Source organism: Podarcis erhardii, assembly GCF_964252035.2.
Source record: "Podarcis erhardii genome assembly, chromosome: 7".
In the NCBI taxonomy this organism is placed as follows: Eukaryota; Metazoa; Chordata; class Lepidosauria; order Squamata; family Lacertidae; genus Podarcis; species Podarcis erhardii.
The window spans coordinates 64,643,978-64,671,884 of NC_138511.1; the positions used below are offsets into that span (position 1 = coordinate 64,643,978).

At 45.1% G+C, this 27,907-nt stretch overlaps 1 protein-coding gene across 2 annotated transcripts; it reads left to right on the forward strand.

The window, feature by feature from the left end:
- Window positions 1-27,871, forward strand: CAP1 (cyclase associated actin cytoskeleton regulatory protein 1). Of its 2 annotated transcripts, none has more exons than XM_081871709.1 (13): window positions 1-153; window positions 11,366-11,487; window positions 11,942-12,042; window positions 13,122-13,199; window positions 14,989-15,132; window positions 15,972-16,057; window positions 16,625-16,730; window positions 16,835-17,021; window positions 20,036-20,226; window positions 20,732-20,855; window positions 21,343-21,425; window positions 22,381-22,524; window positions 26,434-27,871. In XM_081871709.1, the coding sequence occupies exons 2-13, from the start codon at window positions 11,376-11,378 to the stop codon at window positions 26,515-26,517; spliced, it is 1,440 nt and encodes a 479-aa protein (XP_081727835.1). In that variant the 5' UTR covers window positions 1-153; window positions 11,366-11,375; the 3' UTR covers window positions 26,518-27,871. The 2 variants fall into 2 exon arrangements, with proteins under 2 accessions (XP_081727835.1, XP_081727836.1); XM_081871710.1 differs by having other exon boundaries at window positions 76-208.
- The last annotated feature ends 36 nt before the right edge of the window (window positions 27,872-27,907 follow it).

Sequence of the window (27,907 nt, forward strand, 5' to 3'; positions counted from 1 at the left end):
CCTCCTTCACTCTGGCCGTCTCTCGCGCCTTCTTCTAGTTGCAGACAAGCCCTCGCGAGCGTATTTCCGGTAAGGCCGGAAGTGGTGCGGGTCGGGTTACTGGGCCTCTCCAGGCGGAAGTGGAGCAGCCGGGAAGAGGCGAGCTGGGCAGAGGTGAGTGGGTGGGAGAGCGAGAGAGAGAGAGACACACCCTGCGTGGCTGAGCGAGGTAAGGCAGCAGCAGCTGAGGCGCCCGAGGGTAGCCTGTGCTTGACTGAGGTGTTTGGGGAGGAGGATAAGGAGGGGACGGGGGTTGAGTGGTCAGTATCATGCACGTCGGAAAGGGTTTTGGGGGGGAGGCTGAAGCAACGAGTGTCTGAGGTGCTACTTCGGGGACAGGGAGGAGGGGCGGAGAGTGTTTGCATGGATGGAGTCAAGAATAATCCCAATTATTGCGCTAATTTTCTGGGGAAGGGACGCTTTTCTGCCACATGCTTGACAGTCCGGTTTATCCTCGCGAGGAACGACCCTGGGATTCAGGTCGCTGTCATCTCTGGTATTTGCCTATTGTAAGGGAGGATTTTGAACATGTTGTTAAGTTGCATTGCAGTCATGTGTGTGTTTACTCCGGAGAAAGTTGCGTTGGGTGGAGAGGGCTTAACGCTCGGGAGCGCATGGGAATTACAGCCTTAGGAACTGCTGTGTCAAGTGGCTAAGGTGACAAGGCGAGCTGTTAAGTTGTTCAGGACTATTATTTGGCTCTGTGTAGCTGGAGGTCTGGTCACCCTTGTAAGGTTTGGGGGGGATTTATTATTATTATTATTTAAATGCTTCACCAGGAGTTAAAGGGTATGGATATTTGAATTTGAAAACCTCTGAAAGCTATGGAAACAGCAGTTGTTTTCTAGTATGCTTTGTGCATTTTGATTTGTCTTTAGAACTTTAGCAAGCCACAGTCAATTATGACAAATTGTGTAGCGAAGTGTTTCTGTGTGTGTGCGCGCTAGGTTGAGTAAGGATGCTCAATTTCAACACATCCTGTTTGATTTTGGCGGGCTGAACCCTTGGCAGTGAGGAGGGTGATGGCCTACCAGAGACCCTTCTCTGTAATGATCCCGAAACTGCAACTTCCTCTCTATAGACGTGTGTCATACACTACCTATTTACAGCTGTAGGCGGTTATTGAGGGCATATCTCTTTTCTGCCTTTGGCAGTTGAATTTTTATTGTTAGTGTTCCCCTATCTGTAGTCTGGCATGTCATATTCAACTAAATTGTTGCACTAGTGGAAAGTAGCACAGTGGTTTATTCTAGTGCAACAGGACTCCCCTGACTTCTACTCTGTTTTTTTTAATAGAATAATAGAATTGTAGAGTTAGAAGAAGCCACAAGGGTCATTTAGTCCAATCCCTTGTAGTGCGGGAATTTTTTGCCCAACGTGGAACTCTAACCCACCTTTTCACCCTCTTCATATCTGCAGAGGAGGGTTGGGAGAACCTTAGAACAGCGTGTTGGGGGCGGAAAAAGAGACAATCTCCTTAGCACTATGTTGAATTCAACCCATTGTATCTGGTGTCTTGTGTTGTATAGTATCGTACTTAAGGGCAGGTTTGTTTTATTTGTTTTATTGTACTGTGTTATCTTTTTAGACGTAACCCACCCTTGGACCTTACAGTGAAGAGTGTGCAATATTAATTATTAGTAGTAGGAAGTATGCTTTCGTGTGTGTGATTCTGAAAAGAGAGAAGTCTATATACTGTCTGAAAAGCACCTTCTGATGGAAAGAGTATAGCTGGAATTCAGGTTAGGAGCCCATATACTAGGTATGGTGGGAAAGTTTGTAACTGTATTGGGGGTTAAAAGGAGCCATAAAATGGTTTGCTGTGCCTGATCCTGAAAGAAGGAAGCAGATTTACAGCAGGAATTAATTTATACTACATAACCAACTGCCAACCAGTTGTGGATAGGCTACAGTAAACATAAATAATTCTTCTGGGTATCTTGTCTGTCATGTTGTGAATTGAAGAGGTGATGGATGAGAGAGCTAGCTGGGCATGAAAATAACAGGAGGCGGTGGTTTGCAGATGAGTGGTGGAATACAAAAGTGTATTTTGGTTCCATGAAAGATTTGGGTTGGTTTTGGAGGCATAGTGCGAATTGGAGTAAGGTTTTATCTTGGTAGGAGGAGCTTGGGGATTGAATTGGGAGTCAGTATCTTGTCTTATTGATGGTGGCTAGGCATAAGCTGACTTTAAGCTGTGAGTTGCACCTTCACAATGTAGTTTCCATGGTATGCTGAAGGTGTGCCTATTTGCCCTGGTCTTTGATGCCTGAGATAAAATAATTTTGAACCGGCCCTATTCTCCTCATAGTCATGGGCTTTAACTTTTTAACACCTGTTTTTAAAATGTTATAACCTAATCTAAAAAAGCAATGCAGGTATAAATGTGTCTGGCTGGCTGTAGGCTCTGGACAAACACAAAAACATATTTAACTTACAAAATTCATGATAGGGTGGTGGCCACTAGCTTAGATATTTGGGACTGGTTGGCTCAGAAGTTGTGCACTTGGATATCAGGAACTGGGGATAAAGAGGGGGAGATATCTCCATACATTGCTTTTCAACTTCCTAGAGGCATGTGGTTTGATGAAACAAAATGATGGATTAGCCGACCCTTGGTCTAATTCAGCAGGGCAGCTATGCTAAATGTAATTGCTATTGAATTGCCTCCCCCTCCCTTTGGGGCAGGGGCTACATGCCAGCAGATGCATATTTAGTGTCCTCAATCCAAGCTTCAGAAGAGCTCTGACATTGTAAAATAGAAGCCTTTGCCCTGTGGTCTAAGGAAGCTGCAGACTTCTGCCCATTTCTCTGCAGCACGCTGGCACTAGAGACACTTTGCTTCCCAACTGCTGTGTTTCCCAGTTAGTCAGGAACTCTTGGCCAAGGATCCTCCTCCACTGAGTCATCAGTTGCGTGAGATGCATGCTTCCAAGGGTAAGCACAAATGTGAGAGTGAGAGAGGAGGAAGCTAGTACTGTTTGTTTCTGGTTCTTAACTAGACATAACAGAGCCAAGTGAAAACCAGTTGCATAGTTGTATGAGAAGAAATGATGATTCCCAGGTGCACTTATCTACCAAACTTAGTTTAATGTAAAGAGATTTACTTACATATGTCCTCCATTAAGGCAGGACATAGACGCAGATTGCTTTATGACAACTTCCTGGATTAATATTTGGTAGCAGCCTGTAATTCGTTCAGTCAAAGGCTCTTGTAATGTGTTGGAATGGAAGGTTTTGCTGTTGGTGGATTTGGGCTCTCTCTTCAAAGGAGTTGTTTAGAGGAGTGTGAATTGAACTTTGGACTGGAAAAGCCTGGGTTTAGTTGTCCTGCTGCATAATGAGAGAGACTGATGGTTTGCTTAATCCTCTTCTTCGGCTTAAGTACAAAAGATGGCGGCCACACCGTGGGCCTTTCCTGTAGTGGCACCATCTCATTGGCACTCCCTTTCCTAAACTGTAAGAAACATCAGACTTTCTAGAGTAACAGAAATGTTTCATATCGAAACTTGCTTGCAAGATTCTCTTGACTGGTCTTGTAACCTGTATGTAAAAAATTGTGTTTAATCTTGCAGGCACAGCAAGAGCTTATAATTATATACACTGATTTTGCATGATAGAAATGTAAAAATAAGCATGAAGCTTACTGGATGATCCTGTGCTCGTTATTATGTCTCAGACTGGCGTACTTTGCAGGGTTGTTGGAATAAAATGAGAGAGACTTCTGTATGCTATGCTGACTTCTTTGGAGAAGGGATGCAGTACAAGTGAGGTAAAAAAAATACAAGTATTGGTGACTCATTTGTGCATCTCTGGTAAAATTCTGTGAGCTCAATTTTCTAGGAACTTTTCCTGCCAACGCCTCCTTGAAATTTGGCCATTTTCTTGCTGCTCCTTATACAGTCAAACCTTGGATCCTGAAAGGCTCCGTTTTGGAACGTTTCAGCTCCCAGATGCCAAAAAACCAGAAATAAATGCTCCAGTTTTCAAACGTTTTTCGGAAGCCAAACATCCGATGCGGCTTCCGCTTGAGTGCAGGAAGCTGTTGCAGCCAGTCGGAAGCCATGCCTCGGTTGTCGAACGTTTCGGAAGCTAAACGGGCTTCCAGAACAGATTATGTTCGACAACTGAGGTTTGACTGTAGCTGTCTCCTACAAAAGGGTACATCCCACCATCTTGCTCTTCAAATCTGTAAGACCCTTCTTTTTCCCCGGACCCTTGACTCTCTCAAGGGTTTTTAATGATTTTATCTACAAAGGATTAGGAATGAATGACTGTGTGAATATTGACTTTTACTTAACTGCTTGAGTGACAAATATCTACATTAATAACTATAGTATGTTGTCTTTAGAAAGAAATGGCCAACATACTTATCCCCAACTGAAACTAAGGCTAAGTATTTGCAGCTGGAACAAAGTCTGTGCCTGCAAAACCATACATGCTCAGATCATCCCACATTACAGGAATCTCTCTTTCTCTCCCATTGCAAACTTTTTGACTGCAGACTACTGGGGACAGAGAAGTTTCTTACTTTGTAAATAAACATTGCTCTGTATAGCACCATATATACCCATGAAGGTAAATAAATGAGATTTGCTCATGCGATTGTCAGGTCAACAGGATTTGCTCCAGGGAATTTTAGATGCATTCTGATGTGAAATGTGTTCAATGGGCATTTCAAGCTTCCTGCAAGTATCGGCTAGCATGACTCTGAATCCTGCTGTCAGCTCTAGTAAACATATGGCTTTGGCATAAATGGGAAAAGAGTACTCAAGTTAGGTGCATTAATGCAATTCAGGGGTGGTGCCCTCTTTCTGCATATTGGCTTCGTGTTACACTCCTTTTGTTTCTCCACTGTTGCTGGTCACTGCCTAGCACGGCTTTGGTAATAAAATGTGGTTTAGTTTCTCTTTCTGGAACAAAGCATGTCTGGTGGTTTTTGCTTATGCGGTTGATAACGGAAGCAAGGCAGGCTGTAGAGTTGGGCAAGGTGCGTGAGGCCCCATGTCAAGAATTTATACTTGGGAGAAGAGGAGTGTAGTCGTTGCATTTGTGTTTTGGAATGGTAATGAATTATCATCTGATCTTAAGATGTGGAATACTAGTGAGCATCTTTTGCATGCATCAATTACACACTTGCGATATTAAGTAATGCAGCTTGGAAGATTTTAAAGTGTGTCTTCTTAAAAACTATACTGTGACAGAAAAACCGAATCCAGTTGGCTTTATTCTCCACTACCCCACCTCCCACTGCACATACTAAAGTTCTTGAAGGCAACATTACTATACCAGTTTGAGCTACAGTACTTGTTGCAACAAAAGCATTCAAAGGCCGAAGTCCTTCCAGGAGTCCTTTACCTTTACCTTTTACATACATACACACATAATTTTATTTGTATGCCATCGTTCCATAGTTTAAACCGGGGTTGGACTCAATGGCCCTTGTGGTCTCTTCCAACTCTATGATTCTATGATTCTATGAAACCATGCTCAAGGTGGCATACAAAATGGAAAAATGACTAATTACAACATAACAAAAGAATTCACAAACATTAAATAAAACAATGCGTGCAACCCCAGGCAACAAAACCCTCTAAACCATACCCCAGCCACAGAACATATTTGTTTTTCAGGCACTTTTAGTGAATCAGGAGTACTTGAGGGGCATATTAGTATTTGAGTAACACTTGTGTAAGAGCTCCTTGGCAGTAGATGTAGGGGTTGAAATAATTACTCTGTTACAGTGAAGAGACATCTTACGGTAGAATAAAACCAGATATGAATGATATGTTGAACCACTTGATCCATATGCAGTCATGATGTTTAATGTGGCTTGTTTTCTGTTAGCAGTGGGTCTCAATATCTAAAGTTTCAGTAATTAAAGGCTAGCCACAAATTTGGGCGTGAAACCATGCTTTGAAGTAAAAACAGTCCTTTGGCAGTTTAGAGGTTAACAACTATATTACATGCTTTGAAGTGTGTTTGCAAACCATAGTTTGCATTGGCTAATCATTGTTGCGTGTGCGCTGACAAAACCACAGCTTAGGTATTTTCCATGGCTTTCTGTTTGCAGGTCTCACTGGACTTCCTATAGATGCCCTCGGAAGACATAGTTTCTTTTTGTACCCTTGGAATTTTAACCATTGTTTGTTTCCTTAATGCTGACTTTCAGTATCCATGCTTTTCCTAAATTTCATGTAGAGGTGCTTGGATATGTGCTTCTATGAATTCATCATCTTTCTACAAGAGCATGTATCACTAGCAGTTAAGCTGAGTCCAGGACCAATGCCTTTATAAACAATTCCAAGAATATAAATATTTCCAAGAGTTGTAGTTTGAGAACCGGCTTCAGCTATGTTTGGTCTGCATGTTGCAAAATCTCTTGGAAGACCACAAGGGAGAACTAGGGAAGTCTGACATTCTGGAAGTAGGCATTAGCTTCTTGATGATCAGGAACTTATTTTCTTAGTGGTCCACTTCAAGGAGGCCTCATGTTCCACCGCAGACAGACCTGCAACAGCTTGTCAGATTCCTCTGGGTTAGAAGCCACTCTGCTTCTAAGCTTTCAAGGAGCAAGTAATCCCTATATCTGAAATGCAATCAGAGAGAGGGTAATGGGGCTCTAATCCGATCAGACCCATATGGAATGCAGCAGAACGGCACCTCTGTCTGTTCCATTAACCATTAATCACTTACAAACAAATTCTTCTATTGAAATGTCTATAAAGTCTCACCATATTCAGACAGCGCAGAGAAAAGCCTGTAGCAAAGATGTTCAGCTGCATTTTGATTTTCGTACTCTCTTCAAATGGATGCATACAAAGAAACAGAACCAATTATTACCCTAATCCCACTCCACCCCCTTCCTGCATTCTTTTATAGAATTATTCATGAAATGGAAAAACTAGGAATGAAGGAGATTTAGCCTGTGATTGTTAGACTGGAAATTTTTAAGGGTCTGTGTCATAAATCTTAGTGTAATGGATGGGCCGGTTACAGCTAGGGCGGCCTCGTGTGACTTACATCTGTATTCTGTATTCTGCGCAGCCTCGCAAACAGATTGACCACTGCATTAAAGTTTATGGGCGAGCAAAAAAGCTTTCACCTACTGAAGCTGACAAGGTACTGGCCTATGAAAATCTTACTAGACTGCCCGCCCACACATAACCTAATTTAGATGCTTGTGGCCTAAAAGAATCAATTTTAGGAACTTCTGTGGCCGACTTACCACAGGCAAACCAGATCAGGCTTTTTTGCAAGCCTTTGTTTCGAGTAAGTTTATTTGGAGTTGCCCCATTTCATCCTTCCAGCACTTGCACAAGTAAGTACCGTATTTTTCGCTCTATAACACGCACCTGACCATAACACGCACATAGTTTTTAGAGGAGGAAAATCCATAGGCATGCCACCCATAGGCATTCCCTCCATAACACGCACAGACATTTCCCCTTACTTTCTAGGAGGAAAAAAGTGAGTGTTATGGTGCAAAAAATACGGTAATTCTGGGATCAAATGATTGGCACAGGTTATGCAGTGAACTTAGGGGCTGAATAGGGGGTCAAATCTGGGTCTCCCCAGTTCAAGTCCAGCACTTAACATCAACCTGTTGATGTCTGGCTGTGGACAAGATGACTGTTCATGTTGACCCATTTACAGCTGCTTTAGAATTGGCTGCTCTCAACTTTAACCATATAATTCAGCAGATGGAAGCACATATCCTGCCTTTCTGATGATGATGCTATAGAGTAGTGGTGGGGAGCCTGGTGTTGCTGGGCTGTAACTCCCATTTCCCGTGACTTCTTGATGCAGAGTTTGAGTTGGGCTTGCGTGACAGCTTGCAATTCCATCGCTGAAAGTAGTCTAGCCTAAAGCAGAAGAAGCAGTGGAAGGTCCCACGTTTTGTTAGATGGGTTATCATCATAAAGTGGAGTAAAATGTTTGTGTGTGTTTGTCTCCAGAAGGGGTATGAATGGGTCTGAGATCCTATCACTGCTGGCATGGGCTTTTAAAGATCCACTCATGGTACCTCCGGATTGCTTTTGGGTAAACAGGCTAGAAGGCCTGTTTTCTAGTAAGTTGGTTCTTTGCCTCTTTGAGGCCATCCAAGCCTGGGAAAGCTAGTATGAATATCTGGCCAGGCCCATATAAAAGCTACTGAGTTGTGAGCCGAGTTGTCAGAAAAGTCCTACAGCTCTTTACATAAAAGAGAAGCTACTATGCATATAGGTTGCATCATTTCCAGATGTGGGCAGCTGTAAGCACAAGTCAGAACTGCTTTGCAGTTGTTTCCCAACTTCAAAAAACATCTGACTCTCCTTCCAGCATCTGAGATGTGTGTGTGGTGACAGTTCCAGGCTTAGCTCAGGCCATGGTTGTATCTGACCAAGTACTTGTCTCCACTGAGTGGTACTGGCTTACTGGCGTTTCAGACAGGAGTCTCTCTCACCAATTTCTGGAGGTGCTGGGAATTGGACCTACAACCTTCTGCAAGCAAAGCAGCTGCTCTACCACTGAGCCGTGGCACATCTCCCAGGAGTGCTCAGCTGCCAAAGTTCTGAACAAATCAGAGTAAAACTGTTCCTTCACCTTCACCCCTCTTTAGCAAAGCACTTAATTAGGTTCCTTCTGCTGGGTAGAATGGACTGTGGTTGGTATCCTTGTTTTCTATCCTAGTGTCCAGTAAGTTTGGATGCAAAATCTGGAAGGGTACTTGGGGCTGGATTCAACCCAGTACGCTAGTGAAAGTCAATGCAAGGATTCCCACTAGTGCAGTAGGGTTTTCCCCCACCAGGTCTGTTTGAGGAGGGGCATTAGGAAAACCACCTAGAACAGCTCCTGGGGAGGAGAGGAGAGATCATTCTATCAGGCAAACAGAAATGTTTGTGCTAATGGAGCAACCTCCTTGGTGCTACTTCACATTCCACCTTTAATCTTCTAATTCCTCCCTCAACAACAGTGATCTGTTGAATTTGTTGATGTCAAAGAGGTATGTCTCTGTTCATTCTTGCACTCTGAGAGGCAGCTTGCCCTCTGCTGTGTGAACAAGTGTCGGGGTTGCATGCAAACGGGATCTAGTTGAAGGGGAGGGGGTGAGATAGAGCCTTTGAGGAGCCGCTATTGCCCCTCTGTAAAGGGGAAGTCAAGAAGAGCAGTCTGTTCCAGGAAGCAAGCTGTCCTCTTCCTCTTTTTTGAGGCCAACGTGTGTGGGGAGAAGGATAACATTGCATCGGACTTCAGTTGTGTCTTTAGTGGGTCTTTTGATGATTCTTAAAAGTATCTGAGTCGTGAGTGTGCGTAAAACAATTTTTCTTTTCTCTCTCTTTCAGCAGAACTTGCAAACAGAAATACAATATTGATATAAACCACGGTTAAGTTTCCAGGCTTTCTAGTCATAATTGACATACTGTTTGTTTGCTGTGCTCTGTTGGCCCTGCCTCTGTCGCTTCCCATGGCAGTTATGGACTGCAGCACAGCACAAACTGCTCCACTGACAGCTGCTGTGAAATATGGGTCATCCCTAACCGCAGACACTCTTTTGTTAAGCTGCTGGCTTCTCCACGCTTTGCTTGGGTGTCTTGACTGGACCCTGAAAGGGCAGCTGCACAACCCCCATGAGTACTGCACAGACACACTGCAAAGTTGCTGTACAGCTAATTGCATCCGCCTGGAATATAAGGTGCAAAGAAGCCTGGAGTATAGCTGAGCAAGTGTTTCCCCCTCCTTTATGTCCTGCGCCACAGCCAGTGATTGCAAAGTGAAACGTTGCCTGGCTTCGTTCTGAGCTCTTAAGGCATATAAGGGAATTCTGCTCTTGGCCTGGGGTGGTGATTCATGCTCCAAATGATGGCTGTGATTCATTGTGCAAATGACCTAAGCGATTAAAAAAAAGTAGCTGCCAGTTTCTCCAGGCTTTCCCATCACACTGGGGAGGGAGGGAGGCAAGCCTGAAATGGTCTCCCATTTAGAAGGCTACAGACAGACTTTGTGCTCCTGTAACAGGAGGCAGCTAGCAAAACTCGCGTGCCAAAATCCATTCTCCTTCAGCATTTCTTGGAAAACAAGGTCCTGTGCAAAAGCATGAACAGGGATACCATTGTTCATTATCTTGGGCAGCTGGCTTGTCTTGGCCCGTGTAGTAGGCCTCCTATGCTAATTTGTCCGCCATGGTTGGGACTGGGTGGCTTCGATGGTGTTTTCAGGCTCTGCAGGGGTCTTGAAAGGATCAGGCTGTCCGCATCCAGAAACAGGCTGCTGCATTACTTTTCTTCCCATTTATATCCCATCCATCTTCTGTCATGGGACCCAGGGTGGCATTCACGTGGTTTCCAGGTGGACACCCATCCAGGCACTGACAGACCAGGCCTACTTATCCTCAGCAAGGTGGTGGCCTCATGTGCCTTCACATCATATCCTGAATCTAGACCATGTCTTGCTCTAGATGAAACTTGGGGTGGTCTTGTGTTCACTGTAGCCTTGAGTCTGTATTGCTATCACCAGCCCAGGCCCATGGCCTAGGCTCACCTTGAGCCCTTTTTCCATACTAGAGGGCACAAACCAAGATAGCCAGTGGCTGTTGGAGGTCAGAGAATTGTGTGTCTGCCTGTTGCACAGCTCCTGATAATGTAGGTGTTGTGACACACATGCGGTGTCCAGGGCTCATTAAAATACATGCGTACCTTACCCCTGTAGTGTCAGTGCACACACAACTCAACTACAACTCAGAGCCTGTGAGATAGCTCAGTCAGTAGAGCATGAGACTCTTAATCTCAGTGGGTTTGAGCACCATGTTGGGCAAAACGATTCTTGCCTTGCAAGGCGTTGGATTAGACAACCCTCTTGGTCCTCTCCAACTTTAAAATTCTATGATTCTTTGATACTGAGTCATGCTTGGAGTTGACCCATTGAAATGAATGGACTCAAGTTAGTCATGATTTCCGGGGGACTATTCTGACTATGACTTGGTCAGAGACAGGCCGCTGTGTTTTCAGGATCAGGATCTTTTGGAACAGAATACTGTACTCATTTGGGGGCACTAGTTACAGTGTAGCACCTGCAATTAAATAAGTGCACCAAAAAAGGTAAAATGGGAAGTTATCTTTGTTTACAATTGTTGGGTGGTGGACCCAGAGCTTCTGGCCAGGACCTTGTTTGTTTTCAGCAGGGAGTTGTTCCCAAAAAAGGTATGGTAAGCAAGAGTAAGTAAATAGTCTTCAATTGCCATTTCTTCACTTCAGTCTGAGATTGGTACAAGATTGCCCTTTGATTAAATCTATATTAATATTGGCTCCGTCAAGCTTTCCTCTAAATGTATGGTCTAACTTTGCAGGTGCTGAGAGATGACAGAGCTGCACGGTCTTGTGGAGCGATTGGAGAGAGCTGTGGGCCGCTTGGAGATGATGTCCCATGGCCCTGGCACGCAGGGCGGCTGTGGAGATGGCCTTTCCAAAGGTGAGAGGCCCTGATTTGACCAGTGTATTCAGGATGAATTACTTTAACTTCTCCCACTTAGTAGGAAAGTCAGTGCATGCAGCTGACTTTGTGTAAACCACATTGGGATATGCAAGGAAGAGGAAGTGAATTTCCCTAATTGTCAACCCTCAGCAGCTAAACGTTGGCGTCACATTACTCTGGTGTCAGCAATGATACTGGCATTTTACTTAGAGTCCAGCTGCTTCCTTTTAAAAGTGAAAAATCTAATTAGAGCCAAGACTTGGGTGCTAACAGGCAAGGATTTTAATAAACCTAGAGTGCTCTGCCAAAGCTTTGTGCATTGCGGCTGGGAAAGGAGGGACTGGAGTGGAGGACAGATGCTTACTGCAAAACATGACTTGCAAATGTTTCAAACCAAATCCATCTGCTGTCTCTCGGTTCTCATGATTGACTTGCTTGCATTCCTCTACAGACATAGCTGAGCATGTACAGGCTTTTGACACACTCTTGGCGGGTCCAGTAGCTGAATACATGAAGATCAGCAGAGAAATTGGCGGTGATGTCCAAAAACACGTAAGGCTCAGGCTTCCTTCGTATTTGGGGAGAACATTTGCTTGCTGCACTCAAAATTTAGGTTTGGAAAGTAGCTGGCTAATGTTCCATCTGCACCCCCCCCCCAAGAGTTGGAAGTGGTGCAGTAAATGTTTTATCTGTGGTTTGCCCATCCATCCCCCCATAGTCTATGTGTACACATTTGCAGGGAGTTATTTTCGGCAGTGTCTCAAAACCATGCAAGTATTTTTTGCCAGAGACTGTAGTGCACAAGGAGAGTTTCGTTCACACCACAGGCTATAATGGCTCTAACAAAAGTCTACAAATTGTCAGTCTATTTAAAAACACCAGCAATGCCCCAAATCACTCTTACTTCTCCGTAAACAACCAATACCAGCAGCTGTTAAAAGGGCAGTTCATCCAACAGGTGGCTACAGTCAGGGCTTTTTTCCACCTGGAACTCACTGGAACTCAGTTCTGGCACCTCTCAGGTGGGCACCATTGCCATTATAAGAGTTCATGGTGAGTTCTGGCACCTCTCTTTCTAGAAAAGTTGCACTGGCTACAGTCTTGAACTAGGATCACAAAGACTTGGGTTGAAATATCCCCCTTGCCATGAAACACATGGGTTGACTTTGGGCAATCACATTCTCTCTGATGTGCTAAGGATGAACTGGGTTGAGATAGAGGGAGACCTGTGCCCCACTCTACACACTTGGAAGAAGATTAAAACAAAGTAATAAAACTGCCTGAATAAACAGGGGCTGATCAAATTGATTGGCGTTATGGAAGAGTGATTTTGGAGTATCAAGTATACAGTATAGGGAGGGAACTAGAAAATGCACACTCTTATCCATATTCCAGGCGTCCCAAACTCATACAGAAGAAAGTCGGTCTTACTGTGAAGCTGCTGCAGTTGATACTTCAGAGCTTTTGGCTCTTAATATGAAACTGACCGTCACATGTGCAGCACAGTCCTCATTGGATACAGCTGGTGCTCTTTTTGTCAGTATATTACCACCCCATTAGCAATATATATGCAACTAATTCATGCGCACCTTTTCCCCCTTTTGCCGCTTGGTATCCTCTTCTCCTCCAAGGCTGACATGGTCCATGCAGGGTTGATAACAGAGAGGGCTCTCCTGGTGACAGCATCTCAGTGCCAGCAACCCACAGCGGTAAGTCTGGGGAAACCCCTGGTATTTCAGCAGTGAAGCTCAAGGGCAGGTGCAGCTGGAAACTAGATTCCTTTTTCCAAAGGATATAAAAAGTGGTCTTCTGAGTGGGGATTCCCATCTGCTTTCAGGCTGGGATTGTTAAAAAGGGTTGTGGGCATGGTCAGCTGTGGGGGTGTCGTCAGTCACCACATTTTCGAAGCACCCCCACTTTGTGGTGCATGCTCTGTATTTTCTGTTTTTTCTTTCTCACACACAGCTCCTTCCCAATAAAAAATTGCTCCATTGACTTGCATGGGAGGAAAAAGCTACACACACACACACACACAGTGGCTGGTGAGGTGGAAAGAGTCTGCTACTGCCAAAAACTCCTTTACTGTCAGGGAGTGGGGTACCCTCTCCCACTAGACATTTTTGGTAATAAAGCTTTCTACCCCATCCCCTTAATTTGCATAGGGCAAGGATGGCTGGCCTGTGTCCTTCCTGATATTGCTGGACTAGAACTCCCATTGTCCTTGACTACTGGCTCCCTTGTTTGCTTGGGCTGATGGGAGTTCGAATCTAACAAGATACGGAGGACCACAGATCAGACACCTCAGGGATAGGAAGAAAGTTGCAGGACCTCCAGATGGCAGGACACAGTGAGACCATTTGCAGGCAGCATGGCATGGCTTCATGGGTGCTGGGGTATTGCAAGTGCTTGTTCCAAGACAAGGACTCATTTTCCGGGAAGCCAAAATCTATAAATTTAGAGTGAATCCTAAACAGGATTTAGCAAATGGTGGTACCAGGTGTGTATGTTGGTAGGTAACACCTTCCTGTCCAGGAGAAGGAATTAGGGTTTGGTAGGAAAGTAGTACCTTCCTTTCTTGCGTGACTACATGATGTACAGAACCTGGCCTATCTGCTACTTTGTTCCTCCTTCCCCAGAAGTGCCTACTATGGATCAGTCAACTAACTTATATATCACAGTGAAACAATTGCTACCTGGCACTTGCTTATTTTCCTCTTCCCTCCTTGCTCAATTTTCCTCTTGTGTCTTGCCATTTTGAATTACAAAAAATGCTTGATTGCTGTGACAAAGGTGATAGGTAAATGTATTTAATTCATTTATATTTTGCTTTTCCTCCAAGGAGCTCAAGGTGGTGTACATGCCTCCCCTATCCCCAAGAAAACCACTTGTGAAATATGCTGGGTGACTTTAGGCCATTCATTCTCTTTGGTGTGAACCAGCCTTGCAGAGTTACTGTGAGGTTAAAATGGGGGATAGGGACTCTATACACCATCTTGAGCACCTTTGAGGAAGATTAGGATCATCTTTCTCCCAGCATCTTTAATACATGGATAATACTGTCACTGGCCTGGTTAGCACAACACTATAACTTAAGTCATGATTTAACTATGACTTGTTTTTTCCAAGCAGGATTTGTTTTCCAGCTGCTCTTGCCTTGTGCCCTTGTAGCTTTGTGAGCATTTGGGGTGGAACCATGGTTAAGGAAGGGTGCCAGTTTCACACAGCATGCCAAGCCATAGCTAAAAAGCTAACCAAGGTTTGTAGGTCAACAATAAACCATGGTTCAGCTTATGGTTTGACAGTAAACAAACCATAGTTAGGTTGCTGGGCAGGGTTTGGATCATCAAACAAACCCTGACTTAGCTTTATGTGCAAATCTGTCCACTGACAGGGGCAGGCAATCTAAATGACGGCAGGGAATGCAAAGGCAAGGGAGACCAGCAGGTTTAAGCAGTTCACATCTTGCTCAGCTTATCTTCTGTAATTTTGTTGTTGCAGAACAACTTCTCATCTGTGCTGAAGCCAATATCCGAGAAGATCCAGGTGGTCCAAAACTTCCGGGAGAAGAACCGTGGCAGCAAACTCTTCAATCACCTCTCAACCGTTAGTGAGAGCATCCCTGCATTAGGCTGGGTCGCCATGGTAAGGGCTCAGGAACTGGTGCTTTTCTGTCAAAACTTGTTCTTCAGTTCTGGTACTCAAAGGGCCAGCAGGCCTCCCTGAAGCTCCTTAAACTGCTCTTATGTCTGTAGCTTTGTTTTTAAAATACAGCCATTCTCAATTTCTGTACATGGACACATGCTAGGAGGAAAATATTGCACAGATAGCATGATTTCCCCCCTGATGGTACCATTCTCACATGGGCAGTTTTAGTTGGCAGTGTATCTAGTCATTCACTTTCCCCAGGGGAAACCTGGGAATTGTAGTTTTGTATGATTTGGCAGGGCTTTCTTAACACAAGCTTCAACAATCCCTCCAGACTACACTTCCGAGGATTCTTGAGGTGCACCAGATACTGTTGGATTCCCAGCCAGTGTAGCCAGAGATTGTGGACAAAGGTAGTTGTGGCCCTCGAGGTGATGGAGTACAGGTTCCCCACCCTTGAATTAGGGGAAAGTCATTGCCATTAAAATGATATGAAATTAACAATAAGTTGGTGGTTTTGTGCCCATAAGCTTCTGGTTTCTTTTTGTATTTCCTGAGAGATTACTTAGTCCTTGTCACCTAATTTTCTCTCATCCAGATGCAGTTTTAAGATTTCAAACGGCACTTCCGGCCTTGCCTCTGTTATCTGGGAGGTCCTAAACTGTTGTGGGTTTGGGGATGGTGTCTCTGCCCACTACCTCCTGGCAAGCTTGACTTCTGGTCCTTAAACTATTTCACTCAGAGGGTCATTTTCCAAATAACTCTGGTAGGTTTGGAAAGCTGCTGGGTCAAACGCGAGAACTTTTACGTTCTAATGATTCCCTGTCTTCTCATAGGCTCCCAAACCAGGCCCTTACGTGAAGGAAATGACTGATGCAGCCATGTTTTATAGCAACCGGATCCTCAAGGAGTACAAAGATGTGTAAGTGTTGCTTGCCTCTTTGGGAGGGGGAGCCATGGGGTGCTGCCAGCAGCAGAGGATTTTGAAGGGAGGCGGCAACCTTCCAATGTTTGCGTCACTTAGTTTAAAAAAATTACTCCTCTCCCTCAGATTCCTAACAGCAGGAGGTGGCTAACCATTTTTTGAATGGGAGTGGCATGTTCTTAAACTCGGCCACTCAAGGCGGGCTCCACTTTTAAAAGGGAATGCTAAGAAATGAAGACAGTTCATGGAAAATAAGAATGCAAGGGTGTGGAGTTACCGTGAATAGGACTACTGAGATGCAAAGTTTTGGAATGCTGTTAATGAAACCATACAGAAGAGCAGGGAGAGAGATGGTGCTGTGACTGCGTAGAAAATGAGGGAACCTGAGTACTGGTGGGGGGCAGTGCAGGGTTTAATTCCCAGAAAGCTCTGAATAGTCAGTTTGTGAAAAGTTCCATCTGCAAAGCAGGAGGGTAGGAAATCTATGGCTCCTGTTGCAAGTGGAGTTTCAAATATCCCCCCTTACCTAGACCAATTAGTTTGCCTGGCTCCTCTTTCTCCTAGAGATAAGAAGCATGTGGACTGGGTGAAAGCTTATCTGAGTATCTGGACAGAGCTGCAGGCGTACATTAAGGAGTATCACACCACTGGGCTGACCTGGAGCAAAACGGTGAGTACAGGCTGAATGCTAATCTTCAAGGCACCACAGAACTCTTGCATTTATTATTCTTGACATTTCTCTGTTTTCTGTTCCTGTCCCATCCCCTTTTCCAGGGACCTGTTCTAACTGATTCAGGAAATGGATCCCGAGCAGCAGCTCCTTCTCCTGGTGGCCCCCCACCCCCGCCACCTGGCCCTCCACCCCCTCCAGCTCCCACCTCAACAAATTCTGGCTCAGATGACCCTGCAACCCGTTCCGCACTTTTTGCCCAGATCAACCAGGGAGAGGCTATCACTTCCGGTAGGTGAAATTAGTTAATGGAATGGCAAGGTGAGCAAATGGCTGTGCTCTAATCAAACTCACTTGGGATAGAAATTGCAACCCTTCTACACAAAGCCTTTGTGATCTGCAGGGGTCCTTTCGCTCCAGTATCTGGGGACAAGGTCCAGCGTAGTCCCATCTTTTGAACCATACAGATGCATTTGTACCCATGGTCTTGTTGCAGATGGCCCTAGAGGATTTCTTGGTCATCTTGGTTTTCACAAGCTGTTCTTAAAAGTGAATTTGCATAGCTTTTCACTGACACGGCAGAAATGCATGGCTAATTCTGCTAGTGTGTTTTGATGCATTGAGTGTACAGAATGTTCTGTTGTGTCTAGATTCCAGTTTCTTGCATTCTGATTCATGACAACCCCTTTGAGGAATTCCCCCTCCCCCCCCCCAAAAAAAAACACCCTTGGGTCATAATTCCCTAAACCAGTTTTGCTTGCTAAACAGGCCACTCAACTTCAGTGTGCAAAACATGAATTTTGAGAATGTCCTTTCCTTGGAGAAAGCAACCTGAATGTTTTGAATGAGGAGTAGAGGTAGCAGAAGTGGGTCCATAAAATACCTTTGTGGTTAGTGAAGATGGGAGAAATCTGCACTCTGGGAATTGCAGTGGCCAAGAGGGAAACCCAGTGGCGAGGGAAACCCAGCCAGATGGGCAGGGTATAAATAAATAAAAATATTACTATTATTATTAGAGGACTCCAATGCTGGGCTTGATGAGGGTTGATGATATGCAGAAGATTTAATTTTATGTATCCTATGGTTCAAGACCTATGGTTTAGGGACGTGGGTGGTGCTGTGGGTAAAACCTCAGCGCCTAGGACCTGCCGATCGCATGGTCGGCGGTTCGAATCCCCGCGGCGGGGTGAGCTCCCGTCGTTCGGTCCCAGCTCCTGCCCACCTAGCAGTTCGAAAGCACAATTAAGTGCAAGTAGAAAAATAGGTACCGCTTTCTAGCGGGAAGGTAAACGGCATTCCGTGTGCTGCTCTGGTGCCGGTTTGCCGGAGCAGCTTTGTCACGCTGGCCACGTGACCTGGAAGTGTCTTCGGACAGCGCTGGCTCCCGGCCTATAGAGTGAGATGAGCGCACAACCCTAGAGTCTGTCAAGACTGGCCCGTACGGGCAGGGGTACCTTTACCTTTACCTTTATGGTTCAAGATACCCAAATATAGTGAGGAAAGCTTTTGTACTGCCTTTCTGGGGAATTGATGGAGTTTAATTTTTGGAATCTCCAGGCCCTGTACAAATACCGTATTTTTTGCACCATAACACTCACTTTTTTCCTCCTAGAAAGTAAGGGGAAATGTCTGTGCGTGTTATGGAGGGAATGCCTACGGGTGGCATGCCTACGGATTTTCCTCCTCTAAAAACTACATGCGTGTTATGGTCGGGTGCGTGTTATACAGCGAAAAATACGGTAGTTGAAGCTAATCTCTGATCTCCAGTATACTCTTCCTTAAGCCAATTAATTCCTATTTTTTTCTTTGCATCAAGTGAAACCAATTAGGTTGCAGGTAGTTGTGGGGGAGGGCATGCATGGAGGACAGTGCTGTGTGTAAATTGCACATACTGCAATGCAGTAAGCCAATGCAGAGATCTCCCTGCGGCTCTGGAAGCCACTGCTTTTGGCTTCTGGATGCAAATGGGGTGCCTGCTGAACCGTCAAGAACTTGAACCTGCTTTTAAAGCTATTTTATTGGATCATTTTAAGCGCAATACCAATCATATGACTGCCAGTGACAGAAGCAAAAATAAGGGGAGGGGAGAAAGGGACATCTCGCATCACATACCACTAGGAGCACTGAGTCTCTGTTTTCATGTAAGCTGAGGAAAGACTGCTTTGTAAAGGATAAAATTACAGGCATGCTCTGCATGTATTGTAACCATCTTTAAACCTTAAAAATGTGATGAGTTGTTTCACTCTTCCATAGCCCTTTTACTGGCTATCTAGATCAGCAGCAGATGGGAGCGAGAGATTTCCTTCCTAGGGTGGGATGGTTTTTAACATGGTTAAAACTTGTACCCACTCCTTCCTCTAAATCCAGTGTGTATCATCCTTTTTTAGCTTTGGAAGAGCCCTGTGGGGTAGGTTAGGCTGAGTGTCAATTAGACAAGAGGAAAACACCTTGGCCAAGATGGCATTTGAACCCAGGACTGCCTGGTCAAGAGTCCAGCCCTCCACTCGCTACTACTCCACACAGGCTGCAGTGTCTGTGCCTGCTATTTAGAAACAAAAGTCTCTAAGAATTGAGGACTTGACAGCCCTTTAGCTAGCCAGAGAGAGAAGAATGGGCAGAACTAGACCATCTTGGTTATGGACCCTGGTTTGTGGGGCTCTTTATTGAAAATGACAGCTCTAGCGACACATTTTTTGGGGGGAAAGCAGCGTATGACACATTACGATACGATTGTAGTAGGGGATTTTTTCCTGAGGCTTATAGCAATTTTACTTTGAATTCATTTTGTTTTAATTACATTACATTGGTGTTATAAACCCTGGTTTCTAGACTTCCACGTTGAAATTCATTTTGAGCTTTTTGAGTAAAAGCAGCACTGAAGCCAACCACTTGGTGTCAAGCTAGAAATGGGAACTAAATTTGTCTACAAGGCACAAATGGCTGGTGGTCTGATGCAGGCTGTGGTGGTTTCAGGGGGAAGTTCTTGGTTCGTAAGAAGCGGCTCTTTGGGCCCGGCTCTGACATTGCCCTTGTGGTAGAGAAGCGGCAGCTCTGCTCTGCTTGGGGGTAATGTCAGATGTACTGAAGCTTTAGAAAGGGTGACTCAAGCGTGGGAAAGGCTTGTGCCTGGGGCTGCTGATAAGTGGTGTGGGAAGGAGCTGCACTGCGATGCTCCCACACTGCAAAGCTGCCACAAGAATGGAAGCGCCTGGGTGGGGAAGAGTAGCTGCTGGTCATGGCTGAGGGGCGGCTCTTAAACCTGGTGGCATCTTCAAGGTGGACGTTAATGGTGGTTTCCCTCCTAGGCCTGAAGCACGTGTCGGACGAGATGAAGACCCACAAGAACCCAGCGCTGAAGAACCCAGGTGGTCCTATGCGGACGGGACCAAAGCCTTTCATGGCTCCGAAGCCAGCCTGTCCTGTCAGCGCCTCCCAAAAACTGCCTGCGAAGAAGGAGCCTCCTGTGCTGGAGCTGGAAGGCAAGAAATGGAGAGTGGTGAGTTCTGAGGGGCTGGGGCGTCACAAGGGTCCCACGCAAAAGAATCCCTGCTGCCATGGATAACTTGAGATTTCATATGAGAAGGTGGAAAAAATCTGAATTGTATTTTGCATTTAGATCATGCATGCATTTTGTAGCAGGCAGCATCTTAGAAGAGGCACGTCATCTGCAGTTCTTAAGAGTACTTATTAAAGTCTGCTGTCCAGTTAATTCAAGCAGCACCTTTAGTCTTTGTTTTAATAAATTAAAAGAAGGAGGGAGGGAAACTTTGTCTTCTGGGTGCTGGACTCCAGCTCACAGCAGCCCTAGCTAGCATGGCCATTGATGAGAACTGGAGTCGGGGGGGGGGGGCAGAGGTTCCCCATACCTGACCTGAGTAAGAGAGTCTTGTAAGGAGACGCTGGCACACTGCTGTCCATCAGGCACATCTGCAGGTCATACGCGTATCCGAGGAGGGAAGGGCCTGGAATGAGCGGCATTTGTTTTTCCCCTTCCTCTTTAGGAGAACCAAGAAAATGCCTCCAACTTGGTGATCAGCGACACAGAGCTGAAGCAGGTGGCCTACGTCTACAAGTGCATGAACAGTACACTCCATATCAAGGGCAAGATTAACTCCATCACACTGGGTAGGTTCTTATTGGCTGGGGCTGGGGTGGGAGGCTTTAAAAAAAGAAGAAACCAACAACTCATGCCCACCAATCAGCTCGTGCCACTCCAAGGGAGGTGGGTGCAATTCTCTGGTTCAATTCGCTGTTGGCTTCACACACCAGTTCCCTGCAGGATTTAACACCCCACGCCTCCCAAGTACATCAGCTGAAAAGAGGGGAGTTAAATCCTGCTCAGTCCAACAGGGTTCACCACAAAGGTCTTCCTGATAATAGGTGGGGAACTGGTGTGTGAAGCCAAACCCCATGGAGTCGTCCCCCCCCCCCCCCTAGTTTCTCACTTTCCCAAAATTACCCTTGCATTGCAAATGAGGAGTGCTGTTGTCGTGACTTACCTTGCAGCACCCAATGGATGGGTGGCTAAATCAGGACTTGCTGAAGTATTCTTCAGCCACACTGGAAAAGGTACTTAATGGTCCTTTCTGTTCTCTTTCCCTCTATTTTGTAGATAACTGCAAGAAGCTAGGTCTGGTGTTCGATGATGTGGTGGGCATTGTTGAGATCATCAACAGTCGGGATATCCAAGTTCAGGTAATTTCATTCCCTCACCCCCAGCCAGTTTTGCTTTCCCTTAACCTCGTGAGGGTCCTCACTCTGCCTTGCCTCTTTTGAAGAGCAGGAACCCTTAAACAGATGAGCAAGAAGAAGTAGTCTTTGAGGAGGGATTCAGGGTCTTCAGATTCCCTAACAGAATTTGAAACCCATCTTGCTCCTCAGCCCATGCACACACACATTGCTCCGAACCCAGAAGTGACCCAAAAACGTCCCAGAAAGGGGTGGAACAGCGTGTTTGCCAGCTTTTTCAATTGCAGTTTCACTTAACTGTGCAGTGCCTTGGAACGTAAGCCCCGTGTAAATGGGCGAGGGGGTTGCCTGTACAACAATTATCATCTGCATTAAAAATGGCAAAGGACAGAATACTAACAGCTAGGATAAATGTTTTAAAATGGCAACCTGTAGGATTAAGCACAGCTTTTAAAGGTATGGATGAATAAAAAGGTATTCAACGGGTGCTGAAAAGTTAGCACTGGGCAGGCCTCTCCATGGAGGGTGTTCCAAGGAAGGGCAATTACATCCTGTGGAAACCCCAGTCTTGGGTTACTGGGTCCTGCCATCTTGGGAGTGAGACAAAGAAGGGCCCCTCCAAAGATGATGTGGCATCCAGGCTAGGTTCACGTTGAGAGCAAGTGGCACTTGAAGTACAAGCCACTAAGAGCTTGAAAAGAGAACATATTGAATTTTGTTTCCCTTGCTCATAAGATTCACCACACTACTGTTTTATGATTTATTGATAATTGAATGTGTTATTGATGGATCCATTGTCTTCATTGATGTATTATTTATATATGATATTATAAAGAGTACATATAAAGAGTATTGATAATGACATTTTCAGAACAAGGAGAAGTGAACTCCTGTGTTTCTTTCAGACTTGTAGGGTGGTAGTTGCTCTAGCCATGTCTAACATCCTTGCCTTTCTTGCTAGGTGTTGGGTAAAGTGCCAACCATTTCCATCAACAAGACAGACGGTTGTCACGTCTACCTGAGCAAGAACTCATTAGAATGTGAGATTGTCAGTGCCAAGTCCTCAGAGATGAACGTCCTCGTTCCTACAGACAGTGGTGATTTTGTAAGTTTCCTTCAGGTTACTTGGCGTAGAAATCAGATGCTGTGAGAAAGCCACTTTGCTGTGGGTGGTGGTTGTTGCTGATATTGGGAAGAAGCCGTCTTGGGATAGCTCGTGGTCAAAAGTCACCAGGCTGAAGTGCTGTGTTGCCAAAATGATTTTAGCTGGCTTTCAGAAGCCCAGGCTTAATAAGGCAGGCAGGCTTTCAGTGGTTGGGATCAATGTACATCTGCACCACACTTTTAGGATTAAGGAGCATGAATCAAGAAGCACAGCTCTAAGGAGCTTAATATTGGGGTGGAGAACTGGATCCACCTGACAGGCTGAATGCTGCAGTCCCTCACCCTCAGCAGGCGACTTTGACAGGTGGAACGGGCCCTGCCCACCTGCATTAACCTGGTATCACTATGTCAGATGAATAGTTTCTTCTCTGTAGCATGGCAAGCCCCACTACAAAGATTCCAAGCCCAGCCAAGCAGGGCTTGAAGCTACTGCTGATTGTGACTTCCGGAGGCGGCGCGAACGGCAATGGCGGCCCTCCTCGCGCTGTGAGGAGGAAGCTCCGCAGAAACGGGTCGTCCGCTACGGCGAAGCGGAGACCCGCACCGAAAAACCACAGGCAGCAAGAGCCTGTGGCCGTGGGACTCGGCGGGCGCCAGAAGCGGCCCCTGAAAACGAGAAGGGACCCCGTAAAGAGCCTCTGACCGTGGAGGGGGTATCACGGCGCTGTGAGTCGATCGCTATTTCTGGGGAGTGAAGCCGCATAGCTGCTGTCGGTGAGCGCTGACCTTTTTTCCTGGAAATATTGGACTTTGAAAAGCAACAACCCGTGAGTAAGAAAAAACAGTATGAATTGGAACTAAATTGTTATAAATTCGGCTAAAAGCGGGAGACGTAAAACAGGAAGTCCGTCTTCCGCTTCTGCTAAAGATCAAAAGCAAAGGACTTTGATGCTTGGAGCCTTTGAAGAGGCGCTTAAAACAACTAATCTGTGCATCCATTGAAGCTGCATTTGTACAAATTCAGGACTTAACTTCTTTTAAGTGACTTACTTTTTAAATGAACTGTGTTTCACCTCTTCCTTTGGAATTACAACTTACTGAGAAGCCCAGGTAGTTGGGCTGCCTGACCAACAGATCTGTCAGACTGCAGAATTTGACACTTTGTAATTCTGGGCTGTTACAATCTGAGTTTTTGTGGGTCTGCTACACTGAAACACCTTTTCTGGCACTTGTTAGAGAAACTGCAGTGCTTTTTAAACCAACTCTGTCAACTACAGGAAAAATTGAAGGTTCCCTGGAAATTAACTGAATTTTAACAAATTAGCTTTCTCCCTCAAGATATATCCGAACTCCCTCTAGAGGACTTTGGTTTTACAGTTGCAAGTGACTTTACTTTCTCTTTCCTTTCCTCCTGTTTGACTGTTTATCTGTTGGGCTGCTGGATTCCCATGGGAACAACTTAGCTTGACCTTGACTTGCAGACAAAACTGGAATGAGTGGCGTTGGGAAAACAAGAGCGGCTAAAGCGAAAGCTAGACAAACAACTCTAACTTTAACTTCACAGCCGTGCAGATCATCTGTCCCTACTGTTTTGCTGCCAGAGGAAGAAGAAACTGAGCAACTACAGCAAGAAGATATGGCTGCAGGAGGAACTGGCTCAATATTAGAGAAAATTTTTGAAAAATTGGAAGCTTTGGATAAGAAAGTGGATGAACAGTCGGCTAAGCTTGATCAAATTACAGCCAGTGTAAATAAATTAACTGAACAAGTTGCTTTGAACACTCAATCAATTGGAAGGTTATTTGAGACCACTGCAGAAAACCGCAAATTGGCTGAGGAAGCCAGCCAAAAAGTTGAAGAATTAGAACAAAGGTAAGACCACTGCACAAACTGGTTGGTGAACAGCAGGCGTATTTGTCTATGATTGAACTGCGGAATCGGGAAAATAATCTGAGACTGAGGTCGATACCAGAACTTGAACAAGGGAATTTAATTGAGTTCCTGACAAAAGAATTTTCCAAGTTTTGGGCTTTGGAGGAAGAAAAGGATTTTAAGATTGTGACTGCTTTTACACTTGGAAGAGTAGCAAGGAAAGATAAGCCCAGAGACTGTTTGATTACTTTGAGATCGAAGGAGGAAAGAGACAAAATACACAGGATGAAACGGTTAAATCAGCTATGATAAAGTGGGCACAGGACATTGGGTATAATATGTTTGCTGACTGGGAAAAGTTATGGACCACCGGTATGAAGTTTATGGCATGTAATGCCTTGAAAGAAAATATTATGAAAATGATATATAGGTGGTACATGACCCCAGTCAAGCTAGCAAAAATATATCACCTGTCAGATAATAAGTGTTGGAAATGTAAGGAAACTGAAGGAACGTTCTTTCATCTCTGGTGGACTTGCCCTAAGGTTAAGGCCTTCTGGGAAATGATATATAATGAGCTGAAAAAGGTATTTAAGTATACCTTTCCCAAGAAACCAGAGGCCTTCCTTTTGGGCATTGTTGGCCAGGGGGTGTTAAAGAATGATCGAACATTATTTATGTATGCAACAACAGCAGCAAGGATACTCGTCGCTAAGTATTGGAAAACTCAAGATTTGCCCACGCTGGAAGAATGGCAGATGCAACTGATGGACTACATGGAGCTTGCAGAAATGACCGGCAGAATCCAAGACCTGGGAGAGGAAACCGTGGAAGAGGACTGGAAGAAATTCAAGGACTATCTACAAAAACATTGTAAACTATATGAGTGCTAAGAAGGATGAGAGATTTGAAAATAACAGGGCCCATAAAGTTAGTTGATAAGATTATGAGAATGAGTGAATTTTACGAGAAAAAAGAAATTTTGAATAAACATTGTGTTAAAATTAGGTATTTAAGATTTAGATAAAAATATTCAAAGTTAGGGACAAAACATTGGAAATGTGTATAATAAGAATTGAAACAAGGTGACAAGTTGCTGGCTAAAGTTTTATAATTTGGAACGCAAGAGCGGGAGATGTGAGGAAGTCCAAAAGATGAAGAAAAGATGGGTATTATAAGATGTTAAATTTTATGTTTGTTCTTTTTTCTGTCTATTATCTGTTTATTCTGTCTTTTCTCTACTGTATCAACAAAACTCTTAATAAAAAATTTTTTTTAAAAAATGAAGCTACTGCTGATTGGTGCCAACATCATGCCCCTCTTGGATGGGTGGCGGGCTGCATTGCAGATCCTACCAGGCTTGCTGTCACCACCTATCAGCTGATGGGCATGACAGCAAGCCTCCTTTGCCACTGAGCATCCTAGAGTATACTTTAAGGGCCCCAGTTGTGCTTTGGCAGCTGCATCTACTTGACATCACATTTGAAGTCAGGTGTGTGGTAGGGGGACATGGCTTTGCAGGCCAAAATAGCACCTGTGCCAGATCTAATTAGCCCCTTAGGCTGGAGATTCCCAGACCTGGCTTAATTTGGTACTTGCTCTGTTTTTTAAGTTGATATATTGAATGGGATGTTAATAGGTTTGTTGCTGAATTAGGCGCCTCTGCAGTTTTCTCATGACTCCACCCCTGGCACGCAGCTCATTTAGACAAGATATGAAAGTGGAAGGTCTACATTCAAGACAGTGTTGTCCCCGAATGCCAGTTATTGAGGGGGAGAGGAGCAGCCAGGCAGATTAGTACCTTGCTTGTGGGCTTCCAAGAAGCATCCTGCTGGCCGCTCCTGAAAAGCAGGATGCTGAGCTAAATGGGCCTTTGATCAGATCCAGCAAGGCTCTCCCTGTGATGGCAGTAAGCTTTTGTGTTAGAGGTGTAGCTGTACTAAAGGACAGAGAGCACACAGAGGCTTTGAAAGCTGTACGTCTCTGCAAGTCACTTCCATGTAAATGTTACTGACTCCAATATTTTGTTTCCCCCTAGAACGAGTTCCCAATCCCAGAACAATTCAAGACACAGTGGAACGGGCAGAAGTTAGTCACCACTGTCACGGAGATAGCTGGATAAGTTGACCTGGCGCTCGACATTCGCCCCACCACTGCTGTGGGACAAATCTGCTTTTTTTTGGGATGATTTCTAGATTTTCCTGTACCTTTTCCGCTCTCAATCTGCTTCTGTCTTCTCCCCGAGAGACTTTGCCTACCTGCCGTCACTGAAAATACCTCAGGCTAGGATTTGGGGTAGGGTGGCAGAATCATTTGCTTCTATCAATTGATCAGCAGGAAAGTGTGGCATTTCCCCTTGGTCAGGCAGACCCGCATCACCAATCAGCTTCTGTCTGGCCTTTCTTTTTGTGCTCCCTGGAGCCAGTATCTCAAGGACTTGGTTCTAGAGGTTTTTCTCTTCCCCTTTCATTTTAAGCAAAGGAAGATGGTTCCTCTTGGAGTAAAGCGAGTTATCAGGGTATAGAGTCCCCAGTGCTATGTGTGTGTGACAGTGTATCTGGAAGGTGTGGGTTGGGGGGGAAGTACAAGGGAGTTGACTTCATTCGGTTTAATCTAATTGGGGCTGTTCAAAGATTCCAGGAATGGCTTTGCTGGACCATAAGGACTGGTGCATGTATAGCATTCCTCCCCCCACCCCACCTCCCCATTTTCCCCCTTACGTGCTCAGTGTAAAATTCTGTGTTGTGCCATGATGTTGGGGGAGACCTCTCAGTTACAGGTGCCACAAGACTACCACGGGACAGGCTCCCCACTCGCCCCTTCCAGGAGTGTGTCCAGCGGCTAGAAAACTACTGCTCACCCACTTCCATTCAAGCCCTCCTTTAAAGGGAAAATTGTGCCCAAAGGGTCCCTCTTCTGAGCAACTGAGCATTGTCCAGGCTTTCCAGGACAGGTTTTTCCTTGGAGCCCATCTCTCTTTTTTTTAGGGAGGGATGAGTCTTCTTCATTCCAGGTCCAGTATTTAATTATTTGTAAGCACAAGTTCATTCCAATCCTCCATCCAAGCTTATTTACCCTGTAGAGTCTGGAAGACTTTCTCTGGCTGTCCTTCTCTCTGTCGCTCAGCTTCTTCTCCACCGGAAGGCCAGTGTGTGTGTGTTAGCATGGCACTGCAGTGCTTGCGCCAAGACCAAAGGCATGGTACTGTACTGACCCACCAAAGGGAGTTGCCTGCGCACCAGAATCATAAGTGTTTTTGGATAGCATATGCATATCTTATTTCCCTCTTTGCCACATTAATGATTCCCCCCCCCCCCACTAAAATGAAACTTAACAAAAGATATGCAATTTCTTTTTATTTTGAAACTGTCCTGTGACTTGTATTTCTCTCCCAAGGCTTGTGGAAATAAAACCTTTCTTATGTACTTAAAATTATACTGAAGATAGAATAAAGTTAATGCCAAGTTGCTCCTTAACATGGTGGTCCTTCCTAAGCTCCTCTGCAACCAGCT